General features: G+C 38.4%; 1 protein-coding gene across 1 annotated transcript in view; it reads left to right on the plus strand.

Moving 5' to 3' along the window:
* Nucleotides 1-26,665, plus strand: part of FBN1 (fibrillin 1) — a 140,189-nt gene that overhangs the window by 30,943 nt on the left and 82,581 nt on the right. Inside the window, exons 7-8 of the mRNA XM_030228326.2 lie at nt 20,693-20,890; nt 24,153-24,278. Coding sequence (XP_030084186.2) covers nt 20,693-20,890; nt 24,153-24,278 — 324 coding nt within the window. The remainder of the gene's footprint in view (nt 1-20,692; nt 20,891-24,152; nt 24,279-26,665) is intronic.

The following is a 26,665-nucleotide window of genomic DNA, read 5'->3' on the forward strand; positions in this document are numbered from 1 at the left end:
ACTTCTTTTGGAAAAAGAGGTGGAATTTGCTACATAAAGAAACCAAGATTCAGTATTTCCCTTCCCTGTAGCTAAGCGTGCAAAGGCCATGGATATGTCATTTAAAAAAAGCATGAAAGTTATTAAAAATGCATGTGTATTTACACATATATACATGTGGGTTTATATTTAAAGAAATGTGACCCTTTTAAAGCACCTGAGTTTTGATTTTGGTCTTATACATTTACTTTGTATCTGTTGCAGGCGTTACCCAAGCTAAACTAGCGCAGGTAATGGAACTCAGTCTGCTGTGCCATAGCCTTCATTTCTTTCCATGGTGGTGTCATTCAGATTATAGTTCTCCCATTCTGAAAGAGTGGTCTCTGTGCTGTTTTACTTGTCCCTGAATGTTTAACTTAGTGTGTGCCTCAATCATTAAAAAGCAGTTACTCAAGTAAGCCTGGCTTACCAAGTGAGCTCAGTCATGTTTTATAATGATCCTCTCCTCAGTGTTTATGTTTTTTGTAAAGTTTACCCAGTGATTGCCAGGTGTGCAGTGCTGTCCCCATTTGCTCCTTACTCCTTGGAATGAATGGTCTTCTGTGACTCTCTAGGGCTTTTTCTTCTGACACAGAGATGCTGACAGTCATAGGGAAGCAAGAGCTGAGGAGAAACCTGTATGCTCACACTTGTTGCCTCCTTGGGGAGATGGTGGCTGATGCCTTCATCCTGCACTACTGCACACAGCATGGGACAAAGCCAGAGGTGTCCTTGCTGGCATTGCAGCAGTGGTCATAAGTTCAGTGATATTTTACAAGACTTTACATTTTCCTTATTTCTGTATGCACAGGGATCTCATAGTACTCTTTGGTCTCAAGATTAAGCCCTCAGCTTTTGCTCTAGGTCCTTTTATCTCAGTCCCATTACTTACAATTGCTCCATTTAATCTATTGATAACTGAATTTTCAGCAAGGTTTGGAAAACCAGTTTATCTCTGGCTAAAACAGGCAGCGCAACAAAACACATATCTGCTGGTTAGTGGGGTAACTCCTGCCTATCAAACAATGCATTTACATTCTTTTAAAAACAGAACTGTAAAATTTAAAGGGAGAGAGGGTAATTTCTAACTGTATTTCAGCTTACAGAATTGCTTAGGGTGGAAGGGACCTCTTTAGATCACCTAGTCCAACTCTCCTGCTCAAACAGGATCAGTTGGAGCAGATTGTCCAGGACTGTGGAAAATGTGCTAAAATATGTGTTAGTCTGTGATTTGTAACACCTCCAGCTGTACCATTCAGACCCATTAGCTATTTAATGAAGGTCCAGTGCTAACATTGTCCAAGTGCTCATAATTCTGGATCTTCTGCATTTTTTTCTTATTTGTTCTGTTATCCAGAGAGTGTTTCTCCTGTGGCAGTGATTGATTGAGTGCTGTGAAATGAAAGTACATGTTATGCTGATGATATCTAATGTACTTGCCGAATAAAATTTTAAAAATGGAAAAGTTAGTTTAAAAATTAAGAATAAGCTGACAAAACTACAGTGGTTCATGGGGTGTAGAATAGGGAATGGTTTTAATTCCAAGTAGTACTAATAACTACAGACACACTGTCAGGAGAGTTTTCCTGTTTGCACTTGACACTAATTGTAGTTACTTGCTTGTCACTTAATGCAAAAAGATGGGGAGACCTATTAGGTACTTGCTAATTTCACCTGATTTAGGAAGCAGCTGAGTACCTCAGTGATGGGAAGTTTTAGGACCTTAACAGCTCCTGTTTGCTTATGTTTCTGAGAACTACAGCAAAAGGAAAGCAATAAACATACAGTGGAAAAAGCATGCTGTGCACTTTCTTTAAAGTGCAATTAAGGTGACTCTTGAACTGTTTCTTCAAGGGCCATTGGACTGGTCTCTTGTCTGGATTGTCCAGATGTCTTAGCTCAGTTGAGCAGTACTGTGACAGAACACTACTTGGACTTGAAATGTTTGAAAGCAGCAATAGTAAAACCAGCAAACAGTGAACTATAATTGTCCTGCTGGGATATGATGAAAGCCTTTATGAGAATCTCCATGTCCTGGTGGGACAGTATGGGTGGTAACTTGGAGAGGTTTGTAAAATGCAAGTATGGCAGCTTTACAGTTGGATTAATACAGACTTCAGAAGAAGCCACAGGGTCAAAAATTACTTCCAAGCCACAGGCTTCAAGGGCCAAAAGATCTGCAGTGAGAAGAGGTGAGTGATCCACCTCTGTGAAAGGATTCTGTGAAAGGAGAGTTGGTGTTAAGTTACTTAGGCTCCAATAACCTTTAAAGTAAGATGCAGCTTAATGATGCAGATATTATGTCTGAAATTGAATTACACCCCAAGGTGCGAACTAATTCCAGCTATTTGGTTCTTGAGTTGAGGGGTTAAAGAGTAGTCAGAGGATGATTTGTGAACTTTTTGAGGGATTGAAGTAAGGAGACAAAAATGTTTTAATACACTAAAATTTGGTAAAATTACAGGGCTCATAAAGCAAAAGCAAGAGCTACAGGTGAGAAGGGAAGACAGGCAAGAAGATGATGATAGAGAGGATTTAGCCAGTTTTCATCAATCTGGGGAAAAGAGCATTGGAGGCTGGTTGAGACGTTTTTAGACTGCTGCTTGGGCAGGGGAGACTCAGTGGAGATGTGCATTCCATTCATCTGAATGGCTCTTCTAGTGAAAACATTGCTAGACACAAGCCCAGGCCAGGAATGGTAAATGATGAATGACTTAGCAAGCTATCTTGCTGGGTATTTAATCTGTGTGGTTATCTAAATAATTTGAAATGCTTCTCTTGGCCTGAGCCAGGCTGCACAAAATGAAGTGCCATGCATTAAATCTTGTGCTATTTCAGTTCTCAGGTCCCAGCAGGAACCCAGCAAGATATGGTTTAATGAAAGGTGATACTATATTAAAATAACAGTACAACTTGTATCAAACTTGGTTCCAAATTCAATACAAAATGTCGTGGTTTTAGAAGGCATTTTAAATCTAGCACTAACACTTCAGTCATTTGCTGATGTCAGTACAAAAAAAGTGCTTTGTACAGCTGCTGAGTGCAAGGAAGATGAGAGGTTAAATTGGGTTAGCGGAAATGAAAGACGTGCTGTGGAAGAAGTTTCGGTATCAGATTGTTTATGGAATTTGTCATTAAATAACAGAAGTGTTTAAATTGGAGGCCAAATTTAAAGCATTCCTTTTTATAAATTGTTTCCTATTTATGTGCAATTGAAATTATTTGCTGAGGTGTACAAGGAAACAATAATTTCTTTCCCTCTTAAAAAGAAAAGACGATGGCAAATCCTTCTTAGTCTCTTACTGTTCAAGCCTTCTTGAGCTCAGGCCTGAGCCACCGGTGTGTATTAGAATAATTCTCCTATTCTTACTACAGTTGATTACAGTGCTCTGTTATAAAGGGTGGAGGCACTTGGTGGTTCTCCAAAGAAAGTGAGTAATAATTGACCTAATGTACAGAGCACATGAATAACATATTCTTTTGGTAAGAAATTTATGTTTTACAGGGTGTGCTAGAGTTCACATCCCTTTTTCACATCTTCCAAAAGATTTTAAAATACTCAGCTGCTCTATTAAATTTCTAATTCAACAAATACTCAAATACAAAGTATGCATTAGATAAAGCTCTTGAGTTGAATCCAAACATTGAAAAATCTTTTAATCTGCCTTGAAAACAGCTGTTTAGAATTTTGAGTAGAAATAACAACTTCCTGCAGCCTGCCTTGTTGATGTCCGTTTCAGTTCAAGCTGGGAGGAACTTCTTTGTTACTCTGCAGCAGCAGCAAGCCTTTGCATCCATGATTCGACTATCCCCCAGGCATATTAGGACTGGTGTCCTGGTCCTCTTCAAAATAAATGAATGAATAAATACACTTCCTTTGAATTTTGCATCATGGAGGAGAGACTTACTGAGAAGATTTAAGGTAGTTTTGACAGTAGTTTTGACACTTCAGTGGGAGTTGTCTGGAGTGCAGCTTACAGGAGCTCCTTTTAACATCTCCCACTACTGAGAGACTGCTTCATGTTTGTCTGCTGAAGGAAGTCTTGATATGAGAATTGAGTTTTTTTAATGTGTGAAATTATTTAAACAAATTAGATGGGGTTTGTGCATATGCATATATAACTTCTATTCTTTGTTCATAAATATTTAGGTAATCTTATAAGATGTTACACAGTGATTTGGCATCAAATATCCCATACAAAATTTCTAGGCAGCTGCCCATTGCACCCCAGGAAATACCAGAAGAGTTCAAGATGACTGGCATTTCAAGAAATGTCTAAAGCAGTAATGATTTGCCACTTAGTGTAAACTATTTCCAGAACCCTGCAGGGAATGGCTTGTGTTTATTCTGCAGCCTGTTTTGCTATGTCCAGAGGGTAGATTATACCTGCATTTCACACACACACTCTCACTCACTCACTCACTCACTCACTCACTCACTCACTCACTCACTCACTCACTCACTCACTCACTCACCCACCCACCCTTGTGCCTATGTATTAGTTTTATATTCAGACATTCGGGTAGTACTTTAAACCTAAAGGTAGAAGTCTGGATATTGTTCAGAGAGGTGAAGCCTAGATGAAACTTCAGAGTCACTCCTGAAGTGATCCAAAACCTACTCACATAAAATAAAAGGATGCCCAAAGCCCTAAGTGGGCTTTGAATCAGTAGTCAGAGAGACCTGATCCAATCTTGTCAGTCAGATTTCAGTAAGGTTATTGAGAAAGTAATTAGTTCTGTGCTGTGCTACCACTCAGTAATATCAATCAGTAATTTTTGGATAAAAGTTAAAAGTGATTAAATTGATAAGCCACAAATATGAATATGTTTTAGTGAAGATTGTGGTTATAGTGGATAGAAAATACTGTTATATGGAATGGTAGTTATTTAACTGCAACTGGGGATTTTAAGATAATGAGTGAGAAATACTCTAGTAGAGTAAATAGCAAAGAAAATCAGTACAGCCTCTTTCAGTTTTATAATATACTGTTCTTTTCCTTTTGGGCTTATGTGCCACATACAGTGTCTTTCACATGATATTTTCATTTCTAAAGCACTTTTAGAATGCAAGTTTGTTAATGAACATTGATTAACACCTTGACAAGTTTGTATACGTGTCTTCCAATAGCCTCTGATGAAGCATAAGTAGCTCTTTTAAATCTAAAGTAGGATTTAGATTATGCTCAAATTTGAGCAGATGTAGAAGAGTTTTGGACTTTTCCTTTTTTGCTGAGGTGATGTCTTTGTGTCTTTTTTTTAATGTTTGTTGTTTTTATTCAAGTAGTCAGTATTGTGTGTGGTTTGCAGTGGGGCATGTTGATGCAGATGCAGCACCCAAGGTGCCAGTGATTCTCCATACCTTTTCCAAAGTGGAATGAGGTCACAGCAGAATTACTGCCCTGCAGAGGGGCAGCCTGATGCTCATGTGGAAAATAACCAAGATCACTTCTGCAAACAGGGCTTTTAATCAGCTGTTTAAAAGTTGCTGATCCAATTTCAAGTTGATAATTAAATGAAATGGGAGGAAAGAAATCAGCATGCTGCCAGGCAAGAGTTCCAATGTAATGGTTGTCTCATTTCAAACGTGTGGGCTAAATATCTTTATAAGTTAAGCTTATAGTATATTCACACAGTTATAAAATGTTCTTATGTAAGGGTAGTTTAACCACCACAAGCTTATTTTATTTTATCAGACTAAACTATTTGATACTCTAAAAACATTTTTCTCCTGTGAATGTTATTTATCACAAGTGTAGTTGAAACCTGAAACTTAATTATTAAAACAGGTATTCAGACACTTTCCTGACAAGAATGGTGTGGGTAAAAGACATTATTCCTGGAGGAAGTCCTACTTGCCTTTTGGATGTAGTGCAAAATATTTCTGATAATAAGGAGGAAGTTTTCTCTTCCACTGAACTGTCCTAAATTATGAGCTTTCTACTGTTTTACAAGAATTTTTTTAAAGCCACCTAAAGTTTTCCCACAGTGCTGGTTTACAAGCAGCTGAAACTTTGGACACCCCACAGAACAGTCTGTTATTCCACTAATGTTGCTGGAAGTGAATCACATATGTATTGATGACCACCTGGACTGTTAAATGTACCCATTCTACTAAAAATTGAAAGAAAATATTTCCTATATTTTTAGGTACAAATTTATATTGGCACTGCAATTACTAAACCTTGCAGCTTAGGCAGATACCAGAGCTCCCACAAAGGAACTTTAAACTGTATTATGCTGCACTCTGTATGCTTCCCCCTCATAACTCCTCACTGCTCCCCAGCACTAGAAAGGTGCTCCCTCTTCCCTCCTGCTTCCCTACCCCTCCCTCCTCTTACCGGCTGTGGGAACCCCAGCATGCTGCCTGGCATGTGCTGCTCTCTTGCACTTGGTCCCAAGCAGAATTTGACTTTTAACACCTAGAATATCATCTGTCTCAGCTGTGAATCTCTTTCGGTTTGAGGGTAAGGGAGTTTAATGAGTCACTGGCTTCCTGATGGCTTGATACTTCATTCAAAGCCCAATGAAATTAAAAGGAAAAACATACTCAGGAGTTTTGGTGGTGTGGAGCAGGTTCTGTATCCAGAAAGGTAAGGTAAACATTGAGACACTGCCTCCACCTGTTCTTTTCTTTCTCTGAGTCCTGATTCCTTGACAGGATCACCCATTAATTTAAGTACCTGCTTTTTATTATGCTGGTTTACACCACAAAGAAACTTCTTGGGGAGAAAAAAATGGACAGGATGCACTTAACAGTCTGTTTTGACTGTGAAATGAAGCTTGTTCTTCTGAGAAATAATTTAAATATATATATATATACCTATACACACATACACACACACACCTTACTGCTTTTTTTAAAAAAAAATAAGTTTTAGCTCTGAAGATAGGAACACAGTTAGACCTTGTCATGGTTTATTCTAATCCACTCAATTGTTCAATTAGTGTTCTTTTAGTGTAAAAAATATTTCAGATGATAGCACAACTTTTTAGTATCTAGTAGAAATCCTTTAGTAGTTTTTCTTATTCAGTATAGTTAATTTTATTTCTTTGAGATGGGTGGATAGGAGCTGCCCAGTTGAAGAGATAAGCAGTATGTTGTCACTGCTAGATTAAGCCATTCGTCATGTGGTTTGTAACGCCTTTTTTATTTCATATTCTTATTTATCACTGGTGTTTGTTTTTCTTGATTTAGGATTATGGCATTTAACTATATAAATAATATTGGGGTACATAATTTGTACTTTGTCATCTTGAAAGTATCAAAGTAGAAAACAAATATGGATATCAGCCCTACAAATGGGAGGAAAATGCCTTTTGGGAAAAGGGATGGTTAATAGCTGCAATTTGTGTAGTCATTGTTTATTCATACTTGGCCACCCAATGATCCTAGTGGATAGTATTTCAGAGTGCATAGCCAGATGTGTCAGTGAGATATTCACTCTATTGCTGGGATGTTCTCAGGAATCTTTTTGCTTCTTGCTCATTGCTGTTCTTGGAGCACAGGGCTGGGTGCTGCTCCTGCCTGTTCCCCTTGTGATGCTTGCTGGGCTTACCCCGCTCCTGGGGGCAGCTGGGATTGTGCCCGCCCTGCTCCACACACGGATTCCTCTCCTGGACGGCTTTTGCTGCCTGGCCGCTCTCTACTAGTTGGCCCTCTGGCCCTCATTTTTACCCAGGTAGTTGGCTGGCCTGTCCTGGCAAACTTCCCTCTCCTGGTGGGCTGGCGAAGCTCTCGGGCTGGCCAGCCTTTTCCTTCCCTCCCCTTCCCTTTTCTCCTCTTCTCGCACATGGTGTCTGCTGGCTCCCACTGTTTATCTCTCCTTGTCTCTGTGCCTCCCACTCGTTTCTTAGATTTGCTTTGATCCCTCCCGTCTTTGCTGCCTTCCTGTTTTTCGTCCCTCTGCTCTTTTGCTGATTTGTTTCTTTGTATCCTTATTTTCTTTACACTTGTTCCCTGAAGGCTTTTTGCTCTGGCTTTCCCTTACCTACAAGCAGTATGTATCTTTTCCAGAGCTTGCTGTCTCTGCCCTGTCTGCTCATCTGATCTAGCAGCCACATTGTTTGAAACAGTTACTGACACAACACTGATTTGTGTTACAGGTTGGAGAAACTGTAATGTTTATCACTTTTTATTTGCTTTGGATATTTTTATAAGTTCTTTATAAATCTATCTATGCTTCCATAGAAACAACCATAGTAAAACCCCAACTGAAGCACTTTATTGTGCTTCTGTGCCTTTTTTTCCCATAATTGTGGACTATCAAGTGTCTGTGTATTCTCTATAATTCACTGTCATCTCCCTAAGGACTCTTAGAAATGTCACAACTCACTGTTTTAATCCAGACATCACAATTATAACTCTGGTCCCACAAACACTTCATTATATTAGTGTGGAATTAGAGTGATCACAATGATGGGAAAGGAAGTGCAGAGAAAATTCATGGCAGTTGAAAATTTGCTGCTGTAAAACCTTGTGAGAGAAGGCAAAAAATTGGCCTGGCCATTCTTCTCCTGGTTCTTTCATCTTTGATCCAGAGTCCTTATTCAGACACAGTGATGCTGATTGAAGTTTTAGCTGAGGTAGGACTAGAGAAACAGATACCTGTTAGATGCTGTAGCATATCTGATGCAATATGTGGTTAAACCCCCAATAAATATCTACATTTTTTGTCCCTATTTAATTCAAACCTATTTTTAAAATATGTCTTTTTCTCTCCACATGTTTTTATTCTCCCTAGTTATAGGGTAACCTAGTATCATAAATTACTCTAACTATTGATTAACAAGTCAGTCCCTAATGGTAACTAAACAACCTTGTCAATGGGAAAATGCTCTTATGCCCCCCATATGTGTTTTCTCCCTTCATGACAGAAATATGAATTCCATGTGAGAGGACATTGCTCCCATGTAGCAGCCTATTCCCTTCAAGTGAATATGATCAGTCCTCCTCTCCTTTTAAAAGTTTCTGCGTTGCTTTTACACACATGTGTAGATACATTTCTGAAGAAAAAAAGTTTATAGCATCTATTGAGTTGGAAAATTAATTAGACGACCTAATTGATTGTGCATGAGTTCCTCTGTGGAATGTGTTCTGCTGCTGTTGCACTCACCCAGTACAGAAAATTTCAGGAGCAAATTCCTCTTGTCTTTTACTAGAAACTGACAATTAATTGAACATTAAAAACCCCCATAAAACACCACAACCATTCCTCCTCAAAAAAATAAAAAAACCCAAACCCAACCAACCATAAAACCTTGAAGAATCAAAACACAAAAAACTTTACATTAAAGATCTTTTCTCATTTTATTAGAGTAATGCCAAGAGGCCAGAACTCAGCTTGAGACTCCCTTTATCATTCAGAAAACACAGAAGTCTGCATCCCAAAGCCTGTGTAGTCCAAATAGGAAAAAGCCCCACCAGCATCCAGAAATATTGGCAGCCCCACGTTCCATGTGGGGAGCTAATATACAGGGAGATTAAGTCACTTGTGTAAGGATGTGCTGGGAGTCTGCAGCAGAGTCTGAAACTGAACCCAGGTCATCCCAGTCCCAGCCAAGTGTCTCAACCACAAGACTCTCCCTCTTTTTCAGTATGTCAGTGTAGAAAGTAGGCCAAAAAGCAGTTTCCAACCTCTAATACAGCATTTTGCAAGGCTGTGAAGTATTATGTATTAGACAGGCATCTGGATCAGCAGCAGTTTCTGCAGATACTTTTATCTGTAAACAGAAGCAAAGCCTGTAAGGGCTTTGTAAAATTTACATAAATTATTATTTTATCAATAAATAACATAGTTAAATTTATAAAGACCGTACTTAAGTTCAACACATTTTAATGATTTTTTAAGAGTGGAAAATATGTTTAGAGGACTTCTGTTGTCTGTGGCTCTCTGATTTTCATATGCTGTAGATGCTGGTGCTACTCATCTATCAGGATGCATTAGCAGTGATGCATGGCTCCGCCAGGCTGTGCAGGGCACTGCACTGCGTGCTGTAAGCTCAGAGAGGGAGGCTGGGGTCGCATGACAGGCTAACGCTCCAGTGTTATGCAAAGGTTAAGTATTCCTGTGTTGAGAGTTAGTGAGGCTTGCAGTTTGCTGACCTAAATCTGAGTGATTCCTATTATGTTGAGTATTTGCTTATCTTTTGGAGCATCTCTGTGTAGCCAGAGTGTAACAAAACTTCAGCTTGAATCTGTACCCTGAATGGAGGAGGATAAAAGAAGTGCAAGTTTGAGTGAAAATGTGTACATATGTAACCATCCCCCTTTTTCAACTGGGATCTCCCATTTTGGGCCTGAAATCAGCATTAGTGTGTGATAGTCTACAAAGAACAGGCCAGGCTTGTTTGTTCCCCTCAGTACACTAGTTAGTTATTCACAGACACCTGGCTTGTTTGCTGAACCCCTGATTCATTTCTCCCACATCCCCCCCCCAAAAAAAATTACTTATCTAGCTCTCACTGGCTCTCATGTATGTTTTGGGCCACTTCATGACCTCCATTATTTGAAACCATTAATCCCAGATGTTGTGTGCATTTACACAGATAAATTTCAGTGATTGTCCTGGAAAAAAACCCATCAGCTTTGATGGGATTTGTGTAGCATGAATGTGAGAGAAGCCTTCTTTTCTAAAATAAATGAGAAATTATTCAAAATGGTGATCAGTGTAATGGACCATTCAGTACACATGGCAGTTTCCAGGATTCTGATGCTATTCCTTGTAAGCACATAATTAGTAAATTACAACTGGAGTGTGTCACTTTCAGCTGAACCACTGTGGCCCAGCTATTGACAAGAGGCCTCTGAAGCTGGCTGGGTCTCTCTTCCCCAACACCCTCCCAAACACTGGCTGTTTTCTGTGTGAGGGGGTGTCCATGCAGTCACAGACAATGGGATTCCCCCACTGAAGGATTGCTCTCTCATCAAAGTCAGTGAGTCTAACCTTTCCCTTGTAACTGGGACTGGCCTTCATGCTGCATGTCATGGCTGGGCACTCACAAAACCAAGCAGTTGTATCTAACAGAAAGGAAAGAAAAAACTGCTAAGATTGTAGTCTACTTTTTGAACGTTCCTGTTGAAGGCACTCAGGCTGGTGACTGTTTCCAAGTTTTAATGATTTGTCCTACATGTGGAGGCAAATGAAAACTTAGGACCTGACATTCCCTTCAACAAGTAGAAGAGATGCCAGTTTCCAATGCTGAGGTAAAAATAGATTTGCAATATCTGTTAGACTAAAATAGTGTATACAGAGCAAGTGTGATGAGTGAGAAAAGGCCAAAGGCATCAGCACAGCTGCTATTAAAAACTTAAAAAGTGTTAAACAATACGCTAAGAATGTGGAGTTGCTTACACTTTCAGTAAATGTATGAAAACTTTCCAATATTTATCTGGAGTATTCATGGTAATTCAAAGTCTCTTAGAAAAACTTGTGGTTCTTCTCAACTAATTAGAGAATTAGTTACTTAATTAATTACTTAATTAGAACTTTTTGGTTCTTTAATAACTTAAATTAAAGAACCAAAAAGTGCTCTTCACTACATCACTAATGGGAGTCAGTAAAGACCTTTTGCTCTTCTCTCCTGCTGCATGCAAGTATGAAGAGAGCTGGGCCCTCAGTTTGAGAATTGTGCGTGGATTAATATCCCTCCTCATCACCATCCTTCCCATTTTAAGATATTATTATTCTGTACTCTCTCGCTGCTTGGGAACGTCAGACTTTGATGTGGTTTTACAAAGAGTTTAATTGGCAATTGTCATAAATATTTTCAGTAATCTTAGATTAAAGATGTGAGGGTCCTCAGTCACTTGAGGCCAATCCTTTACTGACGCTGGGGGACATCCACCCATTAGTGCTAAGCAAAGAGAAGTGGTCAGTGAAGGCAGGAATGACAGAAGGCCTTAATAATATCAGTAATGAAGCACATGTATTAGCATCTCATGTACTTCATATTGGTGGGTATAATATATATTTAATAAAATTACACTTACTTAGTTGAAAACTGGTGAATCAAGATTGGATCATTTACCTTCTTAGTTTTTTACTTCTTGTAATAGAAATTGAATACATGTGATAATTCTAGAGTTGTGGTATGTATTCTGTAACATTTCAACAGAGACACCTCAGGCTTATTCAGAGTTAAATAGTGCACGTTATTGCTGTGTTTATTTTTGGACCACAGTCTTAATGCAAATCCCATATATGTGGTTATGCAAAATGATCCAGATTCTGGTCATGATTACACTGGTGTACACACAGAGTGATGCCACAGTTTCATTGAGGAAGGAATCTGATCCTGTAACACAGAGGGCTGCATGGTATTTCAATTAGGTAGTTGATGTGTTTCGCCGTAGAGTTAGAGGTGAGGTATTAGTGTCTGAAGCAATTCTCATATGTCATTGACTTACATTTTTAATGCTTCCTGAGATTTTTGGTGGGTTATTGTGCAACCATGAAGTGAAATAATTGTTAAAATATTTCTGTAAAAATCAAATACTCTGTGTTGTCACTGTTTTCCAAATATTTTTCATGTCTTTTTAGCTGGCTGTATAAAATATAAAACTCTGTGTTACAGCCTTACACAAGAAGAAGAATATTAGTTTTTCCAAAGTCTTTCAGCTAGTAAAAAAAAAAAAAAAATTTACATCATATCAAGTCTGTCATGACTAAGATAATTTCACAGAAATACATAGATATAAGAAAACAAAAACCTGAGTGAGTGTCCGGTTGAAGAAATTTGGCCAGGGAGCTGTCTGCCATGTGGAGAAGAGTCTTTACAGGGAAACAATCTGTTTGCCCCTTCCTTTCATTCAGTGAAAGGTTTCCACCATTATAATTTCTTAGGAGTGCTGGTCTTTTTGGATTATGGGAAAGAGGGAGCTTGCTTCAGACAAGTTTGATGATTCCTGTTATAAAGGAGTAAAAGGTATTGATTGTTCTAATCACCATGTTAAAGAGCTGCCAGAAGTTCAGGGTTCTGTTAGGACCAAAAAAGCTATTTGTGTATGTATCATTAAGTTAACATTTCATTGCAGCACTCAAACCATCATTATTACACTTCATGCCTTCCTACACTGAAAGCAAGCTGACTTCTCTCCATTCCTGCTCTATGTTTCCTCCTGCTGTGTTTCACTGAGCTTGAGCACTGAAAATCAGTTCCCTCTCTCCCTCCCATCTCCCCTTTTTGTTTATAACAGGTTTTCACTTCTGGATTGAGTTCCATTTCAGTGCTCTGTAATTGCATTTTGTTTCATTGCACTGCAGAGGACTAGTTAGATTTTAGAAAAGAAAAGGTTAGTTCTAGTGTATTGTACCACTCTATCTCCATTGTAAAAGTGAGCAGTATCTCTTTAAATTGTACATTGCATTGTCTGAAAGCATTTTCCCTCTCTTTGGATGCCTCTCTCTGTAATATTCTGTAAGTCACGAGGTTCTATTTTTCTTAAACAGTTTGCACTACGTTTGGATAGTCTTAGTTACTTTAGTCAGTGTCTTTTGAAGTCAAAGAGAAAAAAAAAAAAAAACAACCCAGAGCTTGTCTACTAGTTTGTCTTCACCATGCTAGTTAGTAGTTAATACTTAGTGGTATGTAAAGAGAGTTTCTATAACGTGGCACTCCTAAGAACACTTGTGAAAAATAGTGATAAACTTCAGTCAACTCTTTTTAAGTGGAACGTGCAAAATTCTGTAGTGGAATCCATTCTCCTTAATAATCATCTGGACTTGACAATAAATATGTCACCAAAGCTAGTTACTTTTTAGCAGAAAGGGAGATGAAAATAAAGTCAGAATTTTATTTAATTGTTGCTAGCCTGTGAAAGATATTGGAAAAATTAAAATCTGCAAAGACACAGTCCTTTACAGTTTATACAGCAAAGTAGGGTAGGCTAGGGTTTGTCAGGTAACTGACTTCAGAAATGAGAAGTTATTCTACATTTAGCTGCATTGCTTACTGTTTTCTTCATCATGGAAAAGAATAAAATGTGGTAACAATTTTCTGTATTTGGACTGCTGCTGCACATAATTGGGAACAACAGAGCTAAGGCTTTGATTTTGGTGAAATGCTTAGTCTGCATGTTGGATTAAAATGTGTGCAACAAATCACTCCAATTCTGTAATAATAATTTTTGAACACTATTTTTTTATTTTATTACTGTAATGTTATTACTTTTCAGCTACAGACTTTGAGAACTGGGTCAGTTGCAAGAACAAAATTGGCATAAAAATAGTTGTACATTTGTTCTGGAAAATAGATTGCCAGCATACTTCATAAAATAGTCAGACTGAATTTTTCTGTGCATCAAATGTAAGTGATAATGTTAGTCTCATATTATTAGTAAGCTATTATTTCAAAGTCCTATTCTTTAGCCAGTATCCTAGGAAGACTAGATAATATTTGCTAGATAGACATGTTAAACAGATCATCTGTGCAGAAATGGATTTGTGAAGCAGCTTACGGAATGGAAAATAAATTTAAGCTGAAGTGTGCCAGCAAGTCAATATAGGAGAACAATTTGCAGCAAGCAAAGGTGAGGAAGACATGAAGAAATGGGGTCATCAGATTCATGAATTAAAGGGTAATATTCCTGGGGTTGGGTTATATGAGGCAGTAACTAACTTTTTGGCTGCCTAATACCAAATAAAGAGTTATGGTACCAGTGTTAGATATGCTTCCTTGGATATTTTTTCCTCTTGTGAAAATAATGAGAAGCAACTTGGAGCTGTGATCTGTCCGCAGCACAGCTGTAGTAGTTTGAGACATTTCTTCTGCCAGGTTTATATCCCTGCCAGAAACAGTGCCTGAATGGTTGCTCTCTGAGTCCCTAATTCCAGTGACATCTTAGCACTAGCCAGTGTTAAATCTCAGCTATTTGAGCTCAGTGCTGTGCTGTGCACTGAAGCAGCTGCGAAATGGTCTTGCTTGTATATGAAACCATCTCTGGCACTGGAAGGGAGCAGACAGAAGTGGCATGGTGATAATTTCTTCACATACCACATCCAAACCTACCAAACCTCATTGGTAAGAAGTGTCAGACATCATAGGAAATAAGTTTTTAAATATTTACAGAGTTTTGTTTTCTTTCCTTTCGAACACCCTCTGATATCTTTGCCATGTACTTTCCAATGATGACACATTGGGATCTGACTGGGGTGAGTAATGGTGTCTGGCTGAGGGGAGGAGAGGACAGGGAGTGCTTAACAGTGAGTAATTATTTAAGGAAATGGTCTGTGTGGAAAGAAAAGTGTGTTGTGATTGGATGCATTTATCAACTGGCCTTTCAATGTCACCTGTGGACAGAGCATTATTGTGTCTGAGTTTTTAAATAGTTGGAAGTCAGTTTATTGAACTAACTTGGGAATGTGTCGGGGTCTGGTCTTGATTTGGTCTGTGAATTGAGATGTGAGGCTGTCCCCTATTAGAAAAGATGGAAGTAAATGATAGTTATCCCATGGTCATCCCTGAACATAGTCATTCACTTTTCTGATCAGAAGTTAAAAGTCGTAAACTCTTGTATGCAAAATATTATTTCATGATCAGTATAATTTCAAGTCTACAAGCAACTGACAGGAAAATTTTGCAAGTGAAGATGGAGTTACAAGCTTGTTGCTCTTCCCTATTTTCTTTGTATGGTGACACACAGAGGTTTGCATTAACTTTTGATGAGTTTCGTTTATGTAGAGCCTTTTGTTTGTTCCCTCTGTCCTCTAAAATTGGGAGATTTTAGTATGTCTGAAAATACCTAGAATCACTTTGGTTTTGAAATTAAGCCTAAAGTGCTAAACCTTTGTGTTCTGTAACTCTGCTATGGTGATGCTCACTGCTACAGTCAGCTTGGTCATGCTGTTTTCTGTCAGTGCCAAGACTCTCTGCAATTCTTTGAACTTTACTGCAAAAGTTCTCATTTCAGACACAGCACATCCTGCCTTCAGAAATGAGGCACATTATAGTTTTCCCCATCATCTTCAAGTGTTCTGCTGCCTTCTCTGAAGAGAGTGAAATGACTTAAATACAGTGAATCGTACAGTAATGGACACTGTGTTTTTCCATGGACAGTATAGTTGTTTGTGTATTCTTTGGCTGTGTGGGATCAGGTTCCAAAGGAGCATTCTCAGGTTCAAGGGACTGTGACTCCCTTTTCTAACATGTGCCTGGGCAGTGGAATAGGCTGCCAGGTGCAGTGGGTTGCACCTGGGCAGCGCTGAGCTGCTGTGCAGAGATGAGATGGTGTTTCTGCCCTGTGCAGTCTCTCTTCCAATGTCCCTCTTTTATCCCCAGCTGGTGAAAAAACCCAAACAAGCCTTGAAACAGCAGAAACAAAACTGCTGCCAGGCAGGAAAATAAGTTGTACTAATGATCAGCTTTAAGGTACTTCACTTGCCTTAGAGCCCTTTCTGACCTTTCTTTCATTATTTGTATGATAATGGAATATTCCTTTCTTTCCCTTTCTCCCTGTACTCAAGAAAGGGAAGTTGCTGCTTTGTGTTGCCGAGGGGAGTTTCAGTTGCACGGCAGTCTTGGCAGTGTTTGGGGGTTCATGCTGAATTCTCCCCTGTGAGGTGCTAAAAGCTGGGAGTAGCTGGGTTTGCTACTTAGGCCAGTGCTGCTGCCTGAGGTACTGTGGGAACTGTGCATGCTACCTGTGGAGAGCTGGAAAAACACCACTAGTTTATCATTAGCCATTTTTCTGTGATGGCAAGAGGTGGCATTTTCCTGTTTTCTGTAATGAGGTCTTGATCATGATCAGATAAATGCTGGCTTGCTGTAGTCTCGTACTTTGACCTTTGCACTCATTCAATTTTCATTTATTTTTAAGAGAGATGAAGGAGTCTGTCAACCTCTCTTAACAAGTGGTTATCAGTTTGCAAAATCAGGCTGTTAACTTGAAACATCAAGAACTCTATTAGGATATTTTTAGTGAATCCTAGAGGATAGAGGAACCAAATTTTATCCAGCTTCCTTGCACTAGCAAAATTGCTTAATCCAGGTTCCATAAGTTGTCAACATTTTTGAACTTTGTTTTTACATTAAAAACTATATTGTGCTTGAAACAAAGCAGAAGTTACTGTGAACTAGGAGCTTAAGATGTGTGTTTGGTGCCAGAAGTCTTGCACTGTCCTGGTGCTTGTAGTCTCTTTGGTGCTGTCCAGAATTACTTGGAACAATTATCATTACTTATTGCTGTGCTTGGCTTTGATCAAAGCCTGCCAGGATTACATATTTCAGCAGCCTCTCTGCTGCTTTTAAGAATATGAAGGATCTTTTGAGAAGATAACTAAAATTATTTGATGGTTCTGACTGAAACAGGAATGAGCTCTAGATCAAAATGCAACTTAATTCTTTCCTGTGGAATTAATAAGCTGAATTGTTGTGTGGTATAAACCAGTGTCATTCTATTCTCCTCTTGCTCTTCTTGACAGTATATTAACTTAATGTGGTTTTACTGTGTCTACCATCTTCTGAGCTGTCTGAAGCTCCCTGTGGAATTATTCCTTATCAAAATAGCTAAGAAGTATGTAAAGAAGCAGATAAAATTGTTAGATAATGGTGGCTACTGCCTTACTGGGGGGTGCTTGCATGTGCTGAAATTTGCATTAGAAGTGACTCAAAAGATTTGAATTGCCAGTCACACATCTTAAATCATTTCACTAAAATAATTTCAAGCCTCAGCATTCTTCAGTTAAGTTGAAGTTATCCTTGAGGAAAAAAAAAAAGCAACCCATACAAATTGTGTAATAGCTTTTCTGGATATATTTTCCTTCTTTCTCTCTTTGCAGCTCCTGACTGGTCACTGGTACCTTGTGTTTGAGCTTTACTTATTGAAGTAGTTTGAATAATCACAAATGACATGAATGTATAAGGAAACTTTGATGCTACAAAATAAGGATTGGTGTTTCAAGCTCATATCCTCTTTTCATTTTGCTACTGTGTTAGTAGAATCTCATTTTCTTCTTGTAGGCCTTCATCTTGTAATAAATAAAAAATCTAAATCTCTCTATTTAAAACACTTCCATTTTAAAGTTTTTTTTTATTTGGCCTCTCTATGAAAAATGAATTGATGTGTGGATTTCTCTATGGCCTTAGGCTGGCATGTACATTCAAATGATCTTTTTCACATGGATTTTCTGACCTTTAGAATTTTTCATTAAGAATAGAGAAGAAAAAAATCTTAGTTGTGAAAATCTGGAAAGCTGTATTTGAGAAAATAGAAGAAAAGCTGTATTTAGAAGAAAACTGAGTATTAGGAGTAAAATTTATCCAGGCAAACTATTTGGTGATAATTGAGTCTGTAATTCTCCATACTGAAGTGTTATGAATTTGATTAATAACAAATAGGAGCTGGACTTGCTTGGTTTTGAGTGCATATTCGACCCACATCTTGTTACTGAGACCTGGTGGAAAGATTTGCATGATTATGAAGTTAACTTCGTTGGGTTCACCATGTTTCTAAGCCATATTAGCCATTGCTAAGTCATTTATAGCTTGAAAGCAAACAATTGTAAATGCTGATCCATTCATATCCTACCATAAAACACAAGATGAGTTATTCACTACTGTCTGACGCCTGCTCCCACTGCCACAGAGAACAAAATGACTCCTTTCTAACCCATCTATATATAAACGGCAGAGGGACAATCTACAATGGGGGATTTCATTCTGGGGAGGTACCCGGAAGATTTCCTGCTGCCAACACAAAACTTTGGCATTTCTAAAGAAATTGTTGTCTCTTGTTTTAATATTTGGAGTTACAACATTGGGAGTTTTGCATAGAGTAAAGCACATATTCTTATTTTGATCAAGGATGAAAAATCAATCTAGGAAATTATTTTTTAAATTTGATAAGTATAATTGATCATTATTTATTTGTATTAATTTAGGGAAAAACTTAATAGAAGCTGTAGTGTGGAAAATTGATATGGGAATTGAAGGGATACAATAAGAAATACCAAGCCAAAGAAAGTTAAGATAATGATAAGGAATTAATTAATCAAGGGCAAGAGAGATATTTGAGATTCTGACTCGTTTCTTTATGAGAGTGATGGAATTGCTAGAGAAGGGTGGGAGAAGTGTTTGGTAAATGTACCTGTACTGTTTGGAGGGGATAGGATAGGAATTTTATACTTGAAATCTGATAGCCTTTAAGGCTGAAATTATATAGCTGGAATTGGATTTAGATATTTTTATACAGCTAGTCCAGCTAACCAGGGAGCCTGAAAATAGCTTTTGGGTTCTCACAGGTTAATTTACCATAGAACTGGAAACACAAGACAAATTTCCAGAGGCTGAAAGAAAATTTTTGTTGATCCAGTATTTTAAAAGGAAGAGAAGTTATCTGAGTGATTATAGGTGTGTTAGACAAAAGATAGAATGGCAGTTATTGGAGTGATACATAGTTAATGAAGAATAAATGGTATTTAGTGTCACTTAGTATGAGTTCATCAGAGAAAAGTCCTTTGATCTAACTCAATATCCTTCCTATTACCATCATGTTAATTGATGAAGATAACAGTGGCAATATAGCATTATTGTTTGCCTTACAGGATTTCTGTAACCCATTTTATTAATTGTATCAGAATGGCTTGATGAATTATCAGAGTTACAGCATATGGACACACCATCTCTGGTTGGCAAGAAGATTTATTAGATGATAGGCTTCAGGGTGCATCTCGTGTGGGGAGATGGAGTAGATGGGAAAGACATCCATTCTCATTTCATCCCTATTTAACACTTTTCAGCAATGGTTTAGTGAAAGCTTATTGCTGTTAACAAAGTTTGGATGTGGATGAAAATTGGAGGAATTTATAATGACATGACTCCAAGGCAGTGTGGATTGCTTAGTGACCTTGGCTGAGGGATCTGGTAACTACTTCAGTACAAAGAAACAACAGGTTCATAATTTGGTGGCTGTGCTTACAGTATGCTGGACTCTGTCCTGGTGCACCATAACAATAAAAGCATTTTAGTTGTTTGCAAAGAATTAACTGGAGTGTTCGCCCTGGATGTCCAGGAGACAGCAGGAGCTGGCACTACCACTGCTTGGATTTTGCCCTTGGAGGATGGAACAAAATGAAGCTTACTAGTTCTTTGTTAATGTCTTAGTTCGATTCTGTCTGTTAGCTGGGGCCTGTCCTACCATAAACAAATCAAAGCAGATGTGTTCCACATGCCCTCCATTCAGCTGTAGGCAAAGCTTGCCCACATATCTGGTACGGCATATGCCTTGAATAGCAGTGAAAACTGTCCTCAGAAAACTTTCTGTAGTCTGTATTTGATTGCTTTGAGCCTCATTTGAGAACAGCCATCCAAGTTGTGGAAATAGACATGCCCTAACTATTTTATCAGTATTTTTTAAAATAATGCACTGAATATAATATTTCTAAAAGAAACTGATGAAAAGACCTTTGGAAGAATATTATGAGTGATTAAAGGAAGCAGCAAAGGGGACCGACAGATATAACATTCCTGGTAAAATAGTCACAGTTTGTTTTCAGTGGACTTGAATTAAAGAGAGAGAAAAAAAAATCATCTGTAGAACACTTCAAACATAAATTGTTGGGTTGGTGGGCAATTTGTGTGAAAAAAACCTGCCGAAATGTGTTGTTGTTTTGCTTTATTAGCAGTGTTCTGTGTATTTCTGTTGTGAAGCTGATCAGGTTTCCTGTTTTTGACACAGATTACAGGACCGGCCCTTGCTTCACTTTGGTAACCAACCAGATGTGCCAGGGCCAGCTCAGTGGAATTGTCTGCACAAAAACCCTGTGCTGTGCAACTGTTGGGAGAGCATGGGGCCACCCCTGTGAAATGTGTCCTGCCCAGCCGCATCCCTGCCGCCGAGGCTTCATTCCAAACATTCGAACGGGGGCCTGTCAAGGTAAGTTACCAGCAAAGCTTCCCCAAAAGCTGCTGAAATTGTTACTGGATTAATCTTAATTGAGTTACACTGCTGTGAATAACCTGTCCTAAGCCATTCTCAGCTATATGTGTGAAGAATGGAAAAACACTGTCAGATGCATTACTTCATGATTCAGTGAGTGCCTGATGTTCAAGTGAGTACATTAGTAACTCAGGTCATGTGAGAGCAGCCAGCATCTTAATGAATTTCTTACTGCCAGCAGTGCTTTCCCTTGGTTCTGTAATGGTGTTTTTCTGAGTGTACCACTCGATCATTCTGTGGAGGAATTTGTTCTTTCAGAGAGCACTCAACATGCAAGCATCGATCTGTGGCAATAATGCCCCAATTACCTGGTGTGAGATTTTTTTAGCTAAAAGTTGTGTAACTTGGATTCATCTTGGATTTCTTATCTCTTGAGCTCCATTGCTTTGACCTGGAAAAAAGTGCCTCTCCTGCCATTTGTAATGCCTTACTATATATTTTATACAATTTTGGAAATGCATTTGCATTTGTTTCAAATCATAAAATCCACCCAGATGTTGCTTACTTCTTTCAGAGCATGCCTTTGTGTAGAGGGTCCTTACACTGCTTTTGGCTTTTATTCTAATACTTCCAGCTGTATAAATTCTTTTATTGTCTGGATGTCTGACAGGAAACAGGAGAAAGTTAACAGGGGCAACTATGTATTAAACTGATGTGGATTATGCATTCTCAGCACCATATCTTTGGGGCCAGTTTATTTCAAGCTGTCTAACATTTTCTAATAAGTTACAATAATTTTGAAAATAGGGAAGATAAAGATTATAAATCTATGAGTAATTTTATATAATCATGAATTTCCTATGAAGGGACTTCAAGGCATTCCGTTGCATTAAAGATGTAGATACTCTGTCACAGGCCAAGTCATGGCTGGTGCCTGCAGACAGACATGTCGAACTTCAAGATAGAAAACATGGTTGTGTGCACTGCATGAAGTACCCATATTTTGACCTCAGTGATTCTGTTCCCCCTCTCACTGTAAAGGTCAGGACTAAATTGTGCAAGAATCTGTGAACTGAGTTTCTGGACACTTTTGAAAGCTTATGTACATAAATATGTGGCCCACACCCCTGAAGTTATGCCACACCTAGTTATATCCCTTTTGTTTGTGTCATGGGAAAGCTGCAGTGAACTCTCCAGTGGGTTTGTGCAGTTTGGAATAAGGATACTTCTGATTATTGCACATTTCTTAGCAAGCAGCTACATTGATGCTGATCTGTATGTGGTGCCAACACAGTTTTGGCCCAATATGTTTGACTTGTATTTTCCAGTTTTCCCTTTTTAAGTATTGCATTTTTAATTTCAACAGATCTTTATGGAATCATGTATTAGCTTTATTTTTCATGCAATTGTGCTAAGTCCTTTCTAAATCAGATGACATCCATTCAGACTGAAGACATTTCAGGGATTTCACATCCATATTCAATCTAAGTAAATGAAAACAGGTTAAATAAAATCCAGGTTCTCTGAAGAGAAAAAGAAATCGTTATTATTGTGTGAGGAAGTAAAAAAAAAAATTAAGAAATAGCGAGGGCGGGCAAGGTTATTTTCAAAAGTAAATAGAATATCACTGCCCAAATTTTGACTTTGGCTGAAAGTTAAATTAATATCACAGCTGAGATTGTTAAAGATGCAAAGAAGAAAAATAAAACCAAAAGGTGGGTTTTTGAAACAGACATCATGACTCAGAGGCATGACTTCTGTCTCTTTAGTTTTTGAGGTTTTTTAATTCAGTACAGTGCCATGAAGTCTGGCTGATTGCTGTTGCTAAAGCACAGCCCATTGCTGTAGCTCAGGTCCCAGCAGCTCTGTGGTTGAGTCGAGGCTCCTGAGGCTGTGCTCATTCTGTGACCTCCCAGCACAGTGGTTCCCCCAGGGACGGCTTTGCTGCTGCTGCTGCTGCTGCCCCCTGCCCTGGATCCCTTCACCCAGGGACCTTTACAGAACACTCTGCCATGTGGTGCAGATATGCTCCTTGGTGTTCCTCAGACTTCCTACTTGTGGCTCCCAGGAAAATTGTCTCTCAGCTTTTTGTACAGACATAATATTTTGCTTTTCAGACTTCAAGACACATTATAGCAGTGTCTCTGGGATTTAGAAAGAGAGATTTGAAGGCATCATCTCTTTCAGCTTGTGTCCCTGTGTTGAAACCTATGTCAGTGTGAAGCCCAAGAACTCAAGCAATCAGCTTTTAGCAGCAGCAGCTGGTTCTCCTGAGGAGATGGGGGAATCTGAGAGTGGAGTGCTCTATGCTTCTGAAGGAATTCATGAGCAGCAGAGACAGGGCAGCCCCTGGGGACTGCGAGCCAGACTTCCCCAGTGTCCTATTGCAATGCCACTCCTCTGCCTCCTTTAGCTTCGTTTCTGTGGCTGTTTTTAAGCCATAGCAACACTTCTGCAGCTAAGTGACGACACACATGTTGTTGTGCTAAAATAATTGTGAGGCCACAGACTGGGGCCTCTTGAAAATGTTTGTCTTCAGCTTATTACCTAGCCTGTGATATCAGCTTTGTTGTTTCATTTTCCTCGGTGAAAAAATGAAAAGCAAAGAAAGAAAAAATAATAGGGAGAAACCCCTCAAATTTATATATGTCTAAGCAGGTCATTAATAATTTCTTCTGAAACATTAATTATGCCTATGAAACTTTTTGAGTCAAATCCTAACTACAGTCTAATGTCTTTGGTGCTGATCTCGCTGGAGTGTCGAGTTAATAATTTCCAACAGAAATGACTCTGCAGTTGCTGTGCCTATCCATGAGACCCCCTCCATGCACACTGCAACTGCTCCTCTATGCTGGTGGCCTAAGCACTGTATGGAGTTGCCAAGATTTCCAAGGGGGCAAGTGATTTTGGGTGACCAGCTTTAGACACTTCAAAGAAACTTGAGTTCTGGCAGGCTGTGTTTTCTGCACACCATTCCCCAGATGTTTTTGAAAAACAAGGCAATAGCAGTTAGATATTTAATGTCTGTAACAATAATAACCATGTGATTTCTTGCAGAAAATATTTAGAGTACTGTACTTAATCATACTTTGCATAGAGTAATTACAAAATTAGTGTCTGTCTTCCCAAGCAAGTATCATAATATTATGATGGGTGAAGAACGGATTTAGGCATATTTCATTTCTGTGTAGACAAATTATTATGGCTGTTCTTGAGAAATGAAATAAAAGTGGGTGTTTTTTCCTTTTTTATATCACAGATGTGGATGAATGCCAAGCCATCCCTGGGATCTGTCAAGGGGGAAATTGCATTAATACTGTTGGATCTTTTGAGTGCAAATGCCCAGCTGGACACAAGTTTAATGAAGTAACACAAAAATGTGACGGTAAGAACTTCTAGAACTTACTTCTGAAAGTAGAAGGGGGAGTGTCTTCTTTTGGGGTTTGTAACAGTTTGTGACAAACTTAGTGTCTCTTCTGCTGTGAGCATGCAGGTGACATTATTTACAACAAATACAAATAGGGGTGCTCTCTCCCAAACCAGAGAATGTTAAATATTGGCCCTACAACTTTTAAAGCCTTATTATTCACTTAACATTTCCGACTTGAAGGACATCTTCTATTAAACATTAAAACATTAAAGTACTTTCTAACTGATATGTTGCTTTAGAAATGCTTGAGGCACATGTTTCTTTGTGGATCTTGACCAAAAAGTGTATATGACTTGAAGATTCAACGCATTCCTACCCACTTGGGTGAACTCTATTTAACATAAGTGAGAGTTTGACATTGCTATGTGAAGACTGCTGGATTGAGCTCTAAACTCAGCCTTACAGTTGCATATGTTACAGAAGGACAAACATTTTATCTCCACTTACTAGTCATCCTAACTTGGGCGTACAGCAGGTGCTAGATATTAGTGTGGAAATTTGCAGTGTGTGATTATGGAATAGTGCTATTTTTTTACTGTGATTTGATAGGATTTTTTTTTCTTTTTAATATAATAATCAAGCATAGATTTCACCTTTGCTTTAATAGAATTTTGAGTAGATAAGGAACATAGTACTAAAATGTGTTAGTCGCACATTATCGATTTGTATTTACAGTGAAGTCCAGATAATGTTTAAACTCTTGCAACTGATTCTACTTTGAATCATTAGACTAAAATTAACTTGAGTAGACAAGCTTCATAAGTGGCTAGTGATTTTGGAATGCCAACTTTGAGTACAATAAAAGTATTTGTTGAGAGGAAGGTGTGCATTCACCATCCTTTCTTGCATCAAGTTCCCTTTAAGAAGCACTCAAAACTCTTTAGTCATTTTGGAAGAATTATGAATTACTCTTTCAAAAGAAAAATAGGTATTTTAGGCAAAACTTTATAATTTATTTGCAGGTTAGGGAGAGCAATTTCAGAAGAGCTTGTACACAGCATGGTTTACATATTGCCTGCCAATGATTTTGGCAGAAGGTAACCTACATTTAGACTAGAACAACATTGCAAACGTTTCCTTCTGTGGATGAAGTACCAAGAATGTGGTGAATAGGAGAGACTGAGCATGTGTCTTGTTAAGTATTAGTACATGAAAAGCTGAGAGCTGTAGGCTGCATCTCATAAACATTTTGATGGCGTTTTTCAATTGCTGAATCATTTTAAAAACAAACCCCAACCAACAACCAAGTAACAAAATGCCCCAAACACTGACCAACTTAGGAACCTGCAGTTGCTAACAGTTAAGGAAGTTGACTCAAGAACCTGGTGTAGGTTGCTGTGGTCCCAAATCCTCCCACAAATTTCCTCCCTGTTTTGTGAAATCCCTTTGCAGTGATCACCTGGCTGCAAAGATCAGATGAATTTTTCCTTCTCCAAATTCATACCTACTGATTTTTGAATCTCTGCAGACAGAGAGTTACTTTCAGTACATCTGCATATTGTATGTACCAAGCAATTTTAGTTAAAGCTGTGTAGGTATTAATAGAATTCAAAGATTTAAAAGCACCACCTTTATACTAGTGGCATGAAATAAGATAGGAATACAACATTTAAAGGCATGATAATGCAACAACAGCCCATTCATCCTGTTCTTTCTAAATTATGTTTTGAATTATATAAGTCAATATAAGAAAGCTTTTTGGTTCACAGTAATTAGCTATATTTAATTCTGATACAAAATGAATAACACCTGATTGTTTTCTTGGTTTAGCTTTGTATTTAGCAAGTAGGACTTCTAGCAGTTGTAATATGTCCTTGGTCACTGATTTAGTTCAACTGGGAGCTACCTGCTGAATTACATTACTGTTTTTTTAGGGGGTCTCCATTAAAGTAAGATCATAATAGCAATTGTCAAGGACAGGTAGAGAATCAACAAGAGGGAAATGGAGGGGAGTTGGCCAAGGTTCTCTTTGTTAGCATAGCTGGTGGAAATCTGTATTTGAACTGCTACATTATTTCACTGTTTGATATAACCATTTCTTTTCAATTTGCACTACTGCTGAGGTAAGTTCTATTTTTTGTGGTGACCGGGGGAGTAATTTTTCCTGGAGTGACATTTAAGTCTGCAAGTAAATCAGATATACTTACCTTGGTAAAACTCGCATACTTAACAATGACAATGTTGCTTATATGGATGTCAACACTAATATAAATAGTGAAATACTGTTTGGGTTAGGCTCAATCCTAAAATAAAGAGTGATGATTTTGCTTTTAAAAAGGTCGGACTCTACATAAACAGTGGCAACACTGACTTTAAGATAAACATTGGTGAATTTGAGTCAG

Source organism: Serinus canaria, chromosome 10, assembly GCF_022539315.1.
Source record: "Serinus canaria isolate serCan28SL12 chromosome 10, serCan2020, whole genome shotgun sequence".
Taxonomy (NCBI): Eukaryota; Metazoa; Chordata; class Aves; order Passeriformes; family Fringillidae; genus Serinus; species Serinus canaria.